General features: G+C 41.8%; 1 protein-coding gene across 3 annotated transcripts in view; it reads right to left on the bottom strand.

The window, feature by feature from the left end:
- NUP153 (nucleoporin 153) overlaps nt 1-12,126 on the bottom strand; it is a 71,535-nt gene extending 59,409 nt beyond the window's left edge. For 2 of the 3 annotated variants that reach the window (XM_046004307.1, XM_046004306.1), the window contains exon 1: nt 11,999-12,126. In XM_046004307.1, coding sequence (XP_045860263.1) covers nt 11,999-12,109 — 111 coding nt within the window. In that variant the 5' untranslated portion in view covers nt 12,110-12,126. Of the gene's footprint in view, nt 1-11,609; nt 11,662-11,998 lie in introns of those variants that run through there. The other variant, XM_046004308.1, reaches the window with a different exon arrangement.
- Between the last annotated feature and the right edge of the window lie 2,572 nt (nt 12,127-14,698).

Raw genomic sequence — 14,698 nt, forward strand, 5'->3', positions numbered from 1 at the left:
TGGAAAGAAAGATTATATACCTATATCCATAATTTAGTATTTATAAAATATAATATTCAGTATTTTTACTTATTATTTATACTTAAGGATTTATTTACCCCCCTATATATTTCAAAAGATTGAGGGCACCTGGGTGGCTCAGTGGGTTAAAGCCTCTGCCTTCGGCTCAGGTCATGATCCCAGTGTCCTGGGATGGAGCCCCGCATCAGGCTCTCTGCTCAGCAGGGAACCTGTTTCCCCCTTTCTCTCTGCCTGCCTCTCTGCCTACTTGTGATCTCTGTCTGTGAAATGAATAAATAAAATCTTTAAAAAAAAAAAAAAGGTGGGAAAGTGCTTACAAGATATAACATTATTTAAATAAGACTCGAAAAAAAGTAACTTGATATGAAGCAGTAAGTTAGCTAAAGCACGACAGCAAGAATTTAAGGTAAAATAAGTTCTTTGGTGAACTTCTAAGGTGTTAGGCTACAAAAAGTATCAGAGATTCCCTGTGATCCCTACTCACTTAAGGGGGCAAGTCCAGGGCACCTGGGTGGCTCAGGTCATGATCCCCAGGGTTCTGGGATTGAGCCCCACATGGCGTGGGGGGGCTGCTCAGCAGGGAGTCTGCTTCTCCCTCTCTGTTTGCCTCTTCCCCTTGCTTTCACTTGCTCTCTCTCTCTCAAACGAATAAATAAAAAATCTCTAGGGACGCCTAGGTAGCTCAGTCAGTTAAGCGTCTGCCTTTGGCTCAGGTCATGATGCCAGGACCCTGGGATTAAACCCTACATCGGGCTCCCTGCTCAGAGGGGAGCCTGCTTCTCCCTCTGCCCCTCTCACGGCTTGTGCTTTCTCTCTCTCTAATAAATAAATCTTTAAAAAAAAAAAAAAAAAAAAACTTTAAAAAAAAAAGGAGGGATCTGGGAGAAATTGGAGGGGGAGACGAACCATGAGAGACTGGACTCTGAAAAACAATCTGAAGGTTTTGGAGAAGCGGGGGGCGGGGGGGGAGCTGAGGTTGGGAGAACCTGGTGGTGGGTATTATGGAGGGCACGTATTGCATGGAGCACTCGGTGTGGTGCATAAACAATGAATTCTGGAACACTGAAAAGAAATTAAAAAAATAAATGAAAGTTATTAAAAAAAAAAAAAAGGAAGGACCAAGTACAGAACAACTTAAAAGTTAATATCATACTTCACCAAAGGTCACTTATGGGGCAGCATTAGGTATTACGGAGAATAATTAGTGAACAAAACTGAACAGTCAAAATGGATAAAATAAAGCTCACTCTAGTTCTAAAGTTCATGAACTTTGCTTGGATCCTTCTCTTTTCTCAACTAAAATTTAACCAATGTATCTGATCATGGCCCACAGCTGCTCTAGCACAGTGAGAGAGGAGTTGCTGGGGGCACAAGGAAGGGCAGCATGAAGATCTTGACAGTAAAAAGAAACACAGGTGTTTAAACTGACCTGTAACCATTATAAAAAACCAACATCCCTAACTTCAGGATACCTCTGTAGGGTAAATGATCCTAAGGCAACCACAAAATTTAAGCTCAGTGGACTCTCGTGTAATGGTTCCCAAAGCATGATCCCTTTACTGGTAATGTCAGCTTCCCCTCAAGCCTTCTCCCAGCCCTACTAAAATAGGGCTCACCTGTTTTAACAAACCTTCCCACATGATTCCTAAGTATGCTAAAGTTTGAGAATGACCATTCTAGTAATAGATATTAGGAAATTAGATACATTTCAGGAAATTACAATCCATTTCAGGGAAAAGGTCCCTCTGTAAGAGGCAAATAAAAATTATACTTACGTCCTAAGAGTTTTCTGGAAAACATATATGTGGAACACTAGTCAGACAGTAATTAAAATATATGTAAGATACTCTACAATTAATCAGAAAAACAAATCTTACAGTGGACTGTGCTGAATATAATGCAGCTTACAGAAATATTTTCCCAGTAATCCCCAAACTTTAGCCATGGTTTTTACCTGTATTATTGATTTTCTTTTATTCATTTCTCTCAATAAATTTAGCTCTTCCTACAGAATGAAATCTACCAAATCACAGATTTGATGCTGTCTTGGTCTTCCTTGCTCTTCCCTCATTCCATCCTTGACAGGTCATCCCACCAAACTGGATTCTTAGCAGAAGGTAGGACTGGCCCATAAGATACCAGGGGATACTAGAGATTATGGAAGGAAGGAAAGAGAAGTTGTTCTTGGGCTTCCTCTCCGATCAAGGATCCCATCTCGGAAACCCTGCTCCAGCCAAGGTGGCCATTCCTCCACCAGCTAGACCATTTCTTCCTTATCCTTCCAGTCCTACGAAGAATAGCAGCTTCCCACTACTGCTAATTTCTGGGCATCCAATATTTACTATCCAGTATTTACTCCTTTAACCACCAGCATATTTCTATGTAGACTCTTTCTTATAGATAATTTCAGATGAACCATCTCAAGTGAATGGGTTTCTTGCAGGGTCCCTAGCTGATAAAGCAGTGCTGCATTTTGGGAAGCACTCATGTTACTCAAAAATTACATCCAATCTTTATCTCTGTAAAATATTTTAGAATCTTCTCTAACTTATAAAGGTAAACACAGACATTATTTTGTCCATTCAATTCATTCAATCAACACTTACTGATCACACACATGTCAGGCAAGGAACATCCGGAGACAGCAGAAACAAGTTCCTGCTCTCTGGGAGCAAACATACTGGTAAATATAATAGGAACACATAATATGGAGATTCAACGCTATGAACAAAAATAAAGCAGCAGAGCAAAATGGGATAGTTATTTTATATAAGGAAAGACCTAGCCATGCAAATTTCTACTGAACTGTTATAGACTGAGGGAACAAAAGATGCAAAGTCTTAAATATAGGACTGTCCTTGGCACATGCTGTCTAAGGTTCTGTAACCTAATTAATAAATACAAAATCTAATAAGCTTTAAATAACTACTTATATCTTTCAAAATTCCTCATTAATCATGTGTGTGTGCATGTGTGTGAATCTATGTGTAATCTTTGTTCTATGGCTGATACACCTATCTGGTCACTATTAAAGGACGAAAACAGTGATCTCAAATTAAAGTCTTCAGATCAGCAGCACTGATGTCACCTTTGAGCAAGTGAGAAATGCAAATTTGTTTCAACAAGCTCGGGAGGTGATTCTCATGCAAATTAAAGTTTGAGAACCAGTGTACTAAAATCATCTAAAACTCAAGAGACCAGTTTCCCAATTAAGGCCATGGTAAACGTTAACTGTAGTACAAGTTTAACTACAATATAAACTTTTGCCTTAAAAAACTACGCTATTTCCATGATTATCTTATTATCGAATACATCATACCATTTTATCAATTTCCTAAATACCTACTTTATAATATTGACTCTGAAAATGAAACCAGCAGTAAAAGCCTACTTTTGAAGTTATTTCCAGTGTAAAAGACTTAGTTAACACACTTCATTACAGTAAATAACTACCAGATTTTAGAATTTTTTAAAAATTGCTAAGGAAAAGAGAAATCTGATTATGCACAGAACTGGGTAGACTATAACAAGGGAAGGGACTCAGTCTATCTAGTATACTTGGAGAACTACTTGTTACCAAAGGATACTTCGGCCACTAAATGGAAAAGTGAGAAAGAATGAGGAAACAGGTAAAGGGGAAAAGTAGTTTTCTTATGAAAGAGAAAGCTCCTCTGACGCTATTACTAAAGAAGGTCTACGTTTTCAGTTCTTGAGAGACCATGTTTCAGGTCTTTATGGGAATGAGACAAACCAGCCTCCTGTAAGGACCTGAAGGAAAACCACTTTATGACATTAAGTGAGGGAGGGGGGTGGATACCTCTGACAGGGAAAGAGAGGTACATGGAGTAAAGGTCTACTTCGGTGTGAATATTGAAGTCCTACTTTACACAAGATTAACTTCTCTCCTTTCAGAGGCTTCGGTGGTAAGCCAAACTGCCACCATTGTAACTTGATGTCAGTTTTCCACAGAAGACACTCTCTGATCCTCCAGTCTGGGATAGGTAACCCCTGTACTTCCCACATGATGGCAAACTGTCAAGCAGGATGACAGGCAACCTGACCATCAGCTCCACTAGGGCATCACCTCTGTGAGGACACGCACCGACCTGTACTGTGCACAGATGAGTAGACGCACTCTTTTAATTTATCTACAACTGCAATAAAAGAAAAAAAAATGTATCCACAACTGCACTGCTCAACCAATCTCTTATGCCCACATAAGAATATTCTGTGACAAATTGCTAAAAAGGACTTCAGCAAATCTAGAACTCAAAAATAAACCATGTATTTTCTTGGTGTAATACTTTCACCTTAAGAAAAAATAATTTTTGTTGTCACACTAATAGCCCTTCCTCCAAAAATACAACTTGTGAAAGTGGCCCAAGAATATGGGAAAACGGAACCATCCTCTGGAATGACAACACAAAGCCAACTAAATGAAGAAAAGAAGAAAGGTAGCCAAAGAAAGCAAATTAATGAAGGCTTGGAAAAATCAACAAAACAAATGGGGCATTAAAATTTTTTTAACCCTAAAGCCAAGTCTACACTAGGTAATCATAAATAACGACGTTAATTTTAAGGATTAAGAGTGAATCTCTAAATGTGGATGAGTTAAACTGAGTCTTTTCTTTCTTTCCAAGAAGTAAGGGTTCTTCATTTGGCCAAACATGGCAAAGTATCAGAAATACCACTGATACTTACAATAAATAACCTGGGACTGGAAGTAAATCCAATTCAACACTAAACAGATATTAAGCACAATCAGTGTGTAACACTGTGGTGACTATATTAGCTTTTCAAATTACTTTTAATGAGAATTCAAGGATTAATGAAAGAGGATGGAGGAAGGGCAAGGCTTTTCCACAATCCTAACTCAGAACTCTTTTGTAATGAAAAAGACATTCTCTTCTTGCGTATCTTTTCACCAATTCATTATCTCAGAATTACCAAAGACTTCTCTCCCACATGGCCAACCCCTTACCAAGGGTATATGGTCTTCCCTCTCCTTATGTAACTCTCTATTTCTATTAGTTTTTAGTCTTCTTGACTTCTGTTCAACTCTCTTTTCTCCACATTATCCTCTATTAAATAGTGGTATTCAGATTATAAAATCTCCTCTCTCAAATAACTTCACTGGATCTCTATAAATATCAAATATAATCCGTCTTCAGTTCCTTTTTTAGTTCTTTTTTAAAAGATTTTATTTATTTAAGAGAGAGTGAGCGAGCGCATGCAGGAACGAGAGAGCACAAGCGAAAGAAAGGGGCAGAGGGAGAGGGAGAAGCAGGCTCCCCACTGAGCAGGGGGTTTGATCCCAGGACCCTGAGATCATGACCTGAATCAAAGGCAGATGCTTAACCGACTGAGCCACCCAGGCATCCCAATTCATCTTCTGTTTCGATTTCTATCTGCTCTTTGGCTGCCTTTATTTTGTTGAGACCTGTCACCTCTTTTCTTCCAATGTTCTGTGCACATTCTCCTTACCCACTGAACTCCTATGTCACTAGGTTCTCCTTTCCAAACTTTTTTTGAAAATCCTTTTTTTTTTAAGATTTTTATTTATTTATTTGACAGAGATCACAAGTAGGCAGAGAGGCAGGCAGAGAGAGAGGAAGGGAAGCAGGCTCCCCGCTGAGCAGAGAGCCTGATGCGGGGCTCGAGCCCAGGACCCTGAGATCATGACCTGAGCAGAAGGCAGAGGCTTAACCCACTGAGTCACCCAGGCGCCCCTTTCGTTGAAAGCCTTACTTCATAGTTTCCCCAATGAGTTTTCCTCCTGGATCCCTCCAAGCCCAAGCGAAGAATAAGGGCTAAGAACCCAAGACTTCACATGAGACTTAAAGAATATCCAATTATAAAAAATCTTAAATGCTAAATAATAAAAATCAAGATGCCATCATAACCTTTCAGTTATTTCCAGTTTTAAAATATATCTATTCTACCATCAATTTTAACGGTGTATCTCTATTATAACTTTAACTCACAGCTATTTTCATGAGCGAAAAAAGTAATGAAGTTCTCAAATTCTAATGTGGTCATACTGAATCTGTTTTCAATCATCTGAATTTAACTTTCAAATCGAAGCTACTTTGCCTTATTTTACAACCTACCAATAGTTATTCAGCAGCCAAGGTTCCCCTAGCCACATTCCAAATCCTGCTAGCCACTTAAAATCCATCATTTTTATTTCTCTGCTCCACCTCAAGAGATGAAGGGAAGAAAAAAAAAAAGAGGCAAAAGCTCATACAAATTATGCTGGCTAAAAAAATTTTAAACTACAACTGGCCACAAATTTCAACATCCCTCAAAACTCTGCCCTAATGCAGTAAGGAGAAACATTACCTGGCTTAGTCTCTTATTTTTAGTTATCCATATTATAGAGCCAGTATAAATAGATAATTAAAAGTAATCAAACGAGGACAAGAAAAGAAATCCCTAAATCCTTTCAAACTAGCCATAGGAGACCAAATAAAGCCCAAAGCAGTTTTTAACCTACTAAAAGTTACCTAAAAGATATTGTCACTTTTCTTAAATAATCTATTTGAAAACTGGATTTAAGAGTTTATTTTTTAGGGGCACCGGGGTGGCTCAGTGGGTTAGAGCCTCTGCCTTCGGCTCAGGTCATGATCCCAGGGTCCTAGGATCGAGCCCCACATCGGGCTCTCTGCTCCGCGGGGAGCCTGCTTCCTCCTCTCTCTCTGCCTGCCTCTCTGCCTAGTTGTGATTTCTCTCTGTCAAACAAAATATTAAAAAAAAATTTTTTTTAGAAGAGTTTATTTTTTAAATCACACTATGAAGAAGATCAGCAAAATCAAGCAAACTGAAACATTTATACACAGGAAAGGCATTCTACCATCCTGTTTCTGATAGCAAACAAAGTAAATTGTATCTTGTGGGAAGACTATATATCAGGCTTCCTAACATGAAGAATCTTAAAAATAAATATATTACACCAAGACAAGCTAAGTAGCTACAAATAAAACATTTCTAAAAACACGAGGTCATTACATCGTCCTAATAATATTCTGTGCCTAAAGAAAACGGTTTTAATTAATGACCTCAGACCAAAGTCTTGATTTTATTTCAAACTAATATATACTGGCCTCACGACGGGACTTTCTGGGATATGGAGACAATCCCTAGGCTTTGTTGTCATTTATTTTATTAAAAACATTGGTAAGTGAATTGCTGAAATATCACACACAAGGGCCTCTCATCACAAACAAAAAACCTACTATGCACTGAACTTAATACTTGATTTATTTTCCTCGATACACTCAATAACTGACATTTCTATGAAGACAATGTGTTTGAAAATAAGTACTTAAGAGGGTAACAGTTTAAAGTCCCACCTCATCACCCAGTAAACAAGTCCCTAAATCCAATATAGGCCTATAAAAGATTGAGCTTGGGTACATAAAGGGAAAGAAATCTCTAAGAGGCAGCAAAATTCAGAGACAAACATGTAAATCAAAAGGCTGTATTTAGGGCACCTGGGTGGCTCAGATAGTTAAGCAACTGCCTTCCACTCGGGTTGTGATCCCAGAGTCCTGGGATTGAGTCCCACACTGGACTCCCCCTGCTCTGCAGGAAGCCTGCTTCTCCCTCTCCCTCAGCATGCTGCTCTCCCCTGCTTGTCCGTGTACTCTGTCTCTCTTTCAAATAAATAAATAAAATATTGGAGCGCCTGGGTGGCTCAATGGGTTAAAGCCTCTGCCTTCAGCTCAGGTCATGATCCCAGGGTCCTGGGATCGAGCCCCGCATCGGGCTCTCTGCTCAGCAGAGAGTCTGCTTCCCTTCCTCTCTCTGCCCGCCTCTCTGCCTACTTGTGATCTCTGTCAAATAAATAAAATTTAAAAAAAAAAATTTTTTTTAATAAATAAATAAAATCTTTAAAAACAAACAGGGGTGCCTGGGTTGCTCAGTCAGTTAAGCCTCTGCTTAGGCTCAGGTCATGATTCCAGGGTCTTGGCCTGGAGCCCTGACCAGCAAGGAGCCTACTTCTCCCTCTCCCACTCCCTCTGCTTGTTCTCACCCTCTCGCTGTGTCTCTCTGTCAAATAAATAAAATCTTTTTTTAAAAATTCAAAAAATAAAAAATAAAAATAAATAAAAACAAACAAAAGGTTGTATTTAATCGCAACAATCTCAAATGAGTTCTTACTATACATATGCCAGGTCCTGTTGTAAGAGATTTACTCATTTCATTTAACCCTCACAACCATTTCCATTTTACAGATGCATAAATTAAGCAGAGAGAATTTAAATAGCTTCCCTAAGTCCTGGCAGAACAGGATTCAAACCTGGATGCTCTAACTGCATTATAGTACATTTTTTTCCCTACCAACTATTCCCAGTTCTGTTTCCACTGATAGTATTTAACATCTAAAATAAAAATAGGGGCCCTGCGTGGCTCAGTCGATTGAGTACCTGACTCTTGGTTTCAGCTCACGTCCTGATCTCAGGGTCATCAGATCAAGCCACAAGTTGGGCTCCTTGCGCAGCACAGAACCTGCTTGACACTCTCTCTCCCTCTCCATCTGCCTCTCCCGCCCGTCCTCACTTGCTCTCTAAAATAAACAAACCTTTTAAAAATAATAATAAGATAAAATAAAGCAAAAAAAGGTAAAAATAAAGACAAAACTACTTAGTGACCTCTGGAATGACTCAAGTATTCCATGTCTGAATATCATTACTTTACAAAACTGAGAATACTTTTTCCCCATCAGATCCCAAGTGGGGTATATTGGGAGAAAGTATCATATAGAAACTACCAAACCAAAAAAAAAAAAAAAATCCTAAACTAACATATAAACCAGGGTTAGGCAAACCAAGGCCTGTGGGCCAATTTTAGCCCTCAGCCTGTTTTTATAAAAGCCTCAGGCTAAAAACGATTTTTACATTTTTTTAAAGGGTTGTAAAAACCGAACAACAAACTTGCAGCAACAAAGCCTAAAATATTTGTTATCAGGCCCTCTACAAAAAGTTTGCAGATTCCTGATCTAATAAGCTACTCAAAAAAGGGGTTCCCTCCTTTTTCTAAAATAGCTAAAAACAAAAACTGACTTGGTCTAAGATAAACTACAACGAGAAAGATAAAATGAGTGGATTCCCTCAGCTCCAAGCCAGAAGACAAAAACCTCTTAAACACACCCCCACAAAAAGGGCAAAAATGAGTAATTCCCTTTCACCAGGAGGTGGCAGTAGACTCTTTCCCAGGCTAGGTTTTGGGTTCCCCATGGACTCGAGTTTTTTGTGGTGACTATTAAGAAAAGCTTAATAGCCAAAGCTGACTTCTGGACCTAACAATCTGCGCAAGAAATAGGAAAGGAAACTGGAAGGATGACAAAAACCACATCTTCTTCAGTGTTCTGTTCACTACCAACTAGGAAAACGATACCATTCCCTAAAGGCATCTGGGCTGAGTTAGAGGGTAGTACAGAAGGCAAGGGAAAATGATCAACTTACATTACTCAGGGCTGTTCTTCATTTTTGCTTCTACAATTCTTTAAGTTACTACCCTTCAGTTAGTTGAGTAAGACAATGGATTTGTCTCCAAACTTCAAGCAAGATGACATTTTAAAGATCAGAAGTTAAAAGAAAAAAATGTAATCTTTAGATGCATCTCAGCAGAGCTAAACCAGAAGTCAAAACAGGAAATTACAAGAGGAACACATGCAAAAATTGCAGGTCCTGCATGACTGCCCAAGCTAACTGGCCTGACAGGCAATGGCAAATACCCATGAACAGTGCCAGACCTCTTATTCTTATTCCAACCCTCTACCACACAACCAAAAACTTCATTTTTGCCCAGAAACCCTTAGAAACTTAATCAAATAACATTAGTCTAAAACATGCCATGTCATGAAGCTCCTTGCTATTCATGATGACTCAGCAGCTGCTGCAAAACATAGAGGTGACAGCCTAAGACAGCAGACAGCAAGCAGGTAGTCTGCAAGTCCACAAAAGTTCCAGCCAGGACTAAAGACAGTCTTTATTTTAAGATTTTAAAAATTGAACATTTTTTGGTCTACTCCTGGACACTTTAGTAGTTTCTGCCAATATTAAGTAACACTGACAGTGTTGATCAAGAAACCCCAAACACCTTTAATCACAATCCAAAAGCTAAAATGTATTTTCTTCTTCAGTTAAATGGCTAGGACAAGAAGCTAAAGCTATTTTAAATAGGGAAAAAATGATAAATGATCAAACTCTAAAACAAAACTAAACAGCTCAAAATCTTATCAGCTCTAAGACAACTTGAATCGTAGGTACTATGATGTTAAGGCATCATCTCCCCAAAATTAGATTTTTAGGTAAGTACGTTTAAAAATAAGCTGTGATTGTACCTTTTGCCACCTGGAATATATTAGGTGTTTTCTAAACTCTGTCCAGACCATCCAATACACGTATTTAAAACATTTCACTTTTTATATAGTAACTTTAAGAGCTAAGAAAGCATTCAAAGACATTTATTCTTCAAGGGAAACAGAAAGCATGTGTGTCTAACTTCCCCTCTACAAAAGGATTAGGTTAAATGGCCAGGCGTGTGACCTGAATTCTAATCTTAAACTAGCCTGCAAGTACCCCTGGTTCCTCACAAAGAAACCTGAAAAACAATCATTTTCTGTATATATCTGGGGGAAAACTAGTGAGAGGTAAAAGTAATGTCAAGACCTCTAACCATTAGCAGAGAGCCCCTTAATATTGTAAATCACCATTTTTACTATTAAAAAATTCCCCCAAATTTTCACTTTAAAATTTTGTTTTTAATGATACAAATTAACACCATCACCAAACATGTTAGTCAAAAACCATCACCATCCAGAATAAAGCAATCTAGGAATTCTACCTTTAACAGGAAGCAACAAGTTATCAGATCCTTTTGCTATACTTTTGTTTTTTTAACAAGTTTAAGACACACACATACCTGCACCTTAGTCTCACTGAGAAGTTTTGTAAGTGACTTTATTAAAAGAAATTAACAGTATACTACTCAATTCCCATAACAAAAAAAGAGTTTTTTTAAAATCGATTTTCTCAAAATGTCTCATTTACAGTTAGGATAAACTCCTTTTCATAATTTCAAACACCCATAAGTGCACAAGGTGGTTATTTAAGACCTCCAACATTCCTGGGTGTCAAAGTACCTAAACGTCTAGAATACGTCCCGTAATATTAAAATATTTCGTGCATGAGATCAGGACGGGAGTCTCGGTCAACTGTACCGAACAGCCAATGCTAGCCTCCAAAATAAAATGGGGCGGGGGGGGGGGGGGGAGGGAGGAAAGAGTCTCGCAGCGAAGACGTAAGGGTGTAGAGGGACTTTCAAAATGCCCCAGGGCCTAGGTAACTATAACCAGGTTACGGGGGTTGGGGGGTGGGGGGAAATCAAAGCAGATGCTCTCAGATCGAAAGATACCGGCGGGGGAGACGCGGAATGAACAGGATGAAAACAAAGTTATTCCACTTTCTGTTTACCAGCGCCCCATCCCCACCCGCGGGTGCCTCTGAAGCAGACTGCCTAGGGCAGCCCCCTCCCCACACAAACTGAAACGCGGGAGAGTAGAAAACAGCAAGCATACGAACCTCCAGCCACATCTTCTCCCTTCTCCCTCGAGAGAAGGTTGAGTAATACGCCCAAACCTCCCAGTCCCCGCCAAAAACGAAAGAAATGCGCATCGTAGGCCTAGAATTTCCGTTCCCGCCCTACGCCAGTCTGGGGAAGCCCCAGGCCCAGAGGCGGGGGGGTGGCGGGGGAGGGAGGCGGCCTGAACCACACGTGTGTGCCGCAAAGATGGGCCTGTCTCAGCCCACTTCCCGTCGCCACCCCAGCGGCCTGAGATCCCGCCGCCTGGCTCGGGCCTTTCCTCAGGCCCTACCGTCCGCTCCACGTGGGGCGCCAGGGCCCCTCACCGCCTGTTCCCCCCTGCTGAGTTCCCGACCCGCTGAGACGCCACCGCGTCGGGGTCCCATACCTGGTGCTGTTGTCGCCCCTGCTGGTAAGGCTTAATTGGCCCCTGGTGGCAACGCCGCGTCCGGATCTTGCCGCCACCGCCCCCTCCTATTCCTCCGGCTCCCGAGGCCATGGCGGAGCCTCCGCCGCTTCCCGCTTCGGGGCGGGTAAGGGGGCGGGAGAGGCAGAGGTGGAGGCCTTAGAGCCCCCCCCGCCCGGCCCCGGCCCAAAAGTCCGCCTTCGCTGCCCACACACTGGAGCACAGCCACACCAGGAGGCGCGAGGTTTCGAGCAGGAGTGAAGAGAAAATGCGCGCTGGCACCAGGGACGGCGGTGGCGGCGACAGAGGCCGAGGAGCTGGCTCCGGTCCGGCAGCCTCCCGCGGACCCCCGCCTCTGTGTATGTCACGGTCTCTATGGAGATCCCCCGCAGAGGACAGAGCGAGCCGCTCCGGGCGTTGCTTAGGCCTAACTCGACCGCCGGCTGATGGGGATTCTTCCGTCGCCCTAGCCGTAGCTGCCGCAGTTGAAGCCGCCGGCGCCGCCCGCCTACCCCTCCCCTCTGCGCACAGCGCCCGCCCCGCCGTCGTCGTCGTCCCTGCAGTCGCCGCCGCTATTGCGCCTATTGCCGCTGCTAAGGCCGCCGCCGCGGTCGCGAGCCAGAACGGCGTCACTCGTCAGCGCCCGACGCGCTTGCATCATCATATTGCGACCCAGTGATAGGCCAAGAGGAAGGGAGGGCCGGTCGAGCCCGCGCTCTCGGCGCGCGGCACGCTGGGAAGAGTAGTTCAGCGGAAGAACGCGAGTTCTCGGAAAGGAGGACGCGGAAGGAGATCCACGCATCCGCGCAGAGGCACAAAGCCAGGAGCTCCATTCTTTTCACTGCGTTTAGCGGTAAACTTAGACTCTGGAAGAGGCGTTCGATGTAAAAACTAGCCTCCATTCACTCTGCTTCGCCATCGGTTGGTAAAACGGATAGATACTAAAATCAAAAACAGGAGCTAATATAGAACAGTTTTTTTTTAAATGGTTAAAAAAAAAAACAACGTCCGAGATCTTGAAGCCTAAAGCGGAATTAGAAAATGCATACAGTTTCATTAATGTCCCATTAACATGTAAGGGCTTTGCTGTCAAAAACGAGGGCTGGAATTCTGGTTCCACCACTCTCTAGCTTGACCTTGGATAAGTCAAAACTTTCTGAGCCCTGGCTTCTTCCTCTCTAAAATGGGAACCATAAAATCCATGGGATAGAGCTGTTGTGCTCATTTCGGTAGAGGACTTAGTACCTGTCCTGGTATACAAGAAATGCAGCAAGTGATTACAATTATTACCCACGCAGTCAGCTTCCATTAGAGGTAAGTGGTAGGTTACCAGTCATAAAAATATAAATATATTTGCTCCGAATAGGAAACATTATATTTAGGAAAGTAAGTAAGCTAGGATCAAACACTGAACCCACAAAGTATAGAGATTGTAGGAATTGACCGTTAGAAAGGGCTTGGTTGTCTCATGGTCCAGCCCTTCCATTCAACGGACCGGAGAGGGGTTCAGAGAATTTGGGTGGCGCCTTCACGCCAGGCAGTCAAAGCCACGGCTATAACCCAATTTTTCTTTAAGAGTAGAAACAAGTGCCCAAATGAGTAGGGGGGGAAGCCTGCTGGAAACAAAACAAAAAACAAACAAACAAAAAAAAAAACCCCACACATAGGCTTAGCGTTCCATTTGAGACAATTGATTTTAAAGCTTAATAATATCTTTGGACTCAGGCTTAATTTCAGATCTATCACTTACTAGCTGTATAGCCTTGGGGAAGTTACTGATCCTCTTTCTAAGCTTCAGCTTCCTCATCTGCAAATAAAATGAATATTTACCTCAACAGGGTGTTGGTTCCCATGAAAGCATGAATATATGTATAGCTCATAATAACTGCTTAGAGAGAAAGCATGTAATATCCAGCTATGAGATACAAGTGAACTCTAACACATTCACACCGCCTCTACCACCAAACTGCACAATTCAAAGCACTCTATAATAATCATGTAACTCAATTTGTGAAACCAAACGTACAGTACCTCAGATTTTGTAATGCCTTTCAGCACCTAAGGAAACATGCTGTATCAGGCATTGGTTTACAGAGCAAAAGGCTTTCCGTGGTGCCTCTGACAATAATCACCAAGACTATAAGGAGTTGCCAACTATGACAGACAAAATTAATTACTTCCTCCTCTGTTTTCCTGGTCTTCCTACCTCTACGCCCAGGCTCCACCAGTAATGCCCCGCTAGACCCCTCGGGTGTACACACTTTCCCTCATCCTTTTTAAATACAATTGTTTCTCTTTCACAGCTCTTAGCTAGGTTTTTGACAAGCAGAGCAAAGTGGTTCCTAATAAGCTAACTCATGGGGAAGATCTGTTCCTGAATCTTCCACCGGGCTGCGTACATGGAAGACGGCACTGCAGCCCTATCTCATTTTCCCTTCTCCCCCTACCAGACTCAAAATTTCTGGCACAGAAGAGGGAACTGGCAGGGACTCAAAAAATCATCCCTTTCTTGGTGATTTGTTATGTGATGTGTGTGGAGGACAACCTTCATATCCAGGCTTTGAAAGGAACATGTAAAAAAGAGCTGGGCCGACCTAAGACAAAATTTCAGAATAGAAAACCAGTAAGAACTGGGGCATCTGGGTGGCTCAGCCAGTTAAGCCTCTGCCTTCAGCTCAGGTC

Source organism: Meles meles, chromosome 5 (assembly GCF_922984935.1).
Source record: "Meles meles chromosome 5, mMelMel3.1 paternal haplotype, whole genome shotgun sequence".
Classification (NCBI taxonomy): Eukaryota; Metazoa; Chordata; class Mammalia; order Carnivora; family Mustelidae; genus Meles; species Meles meles.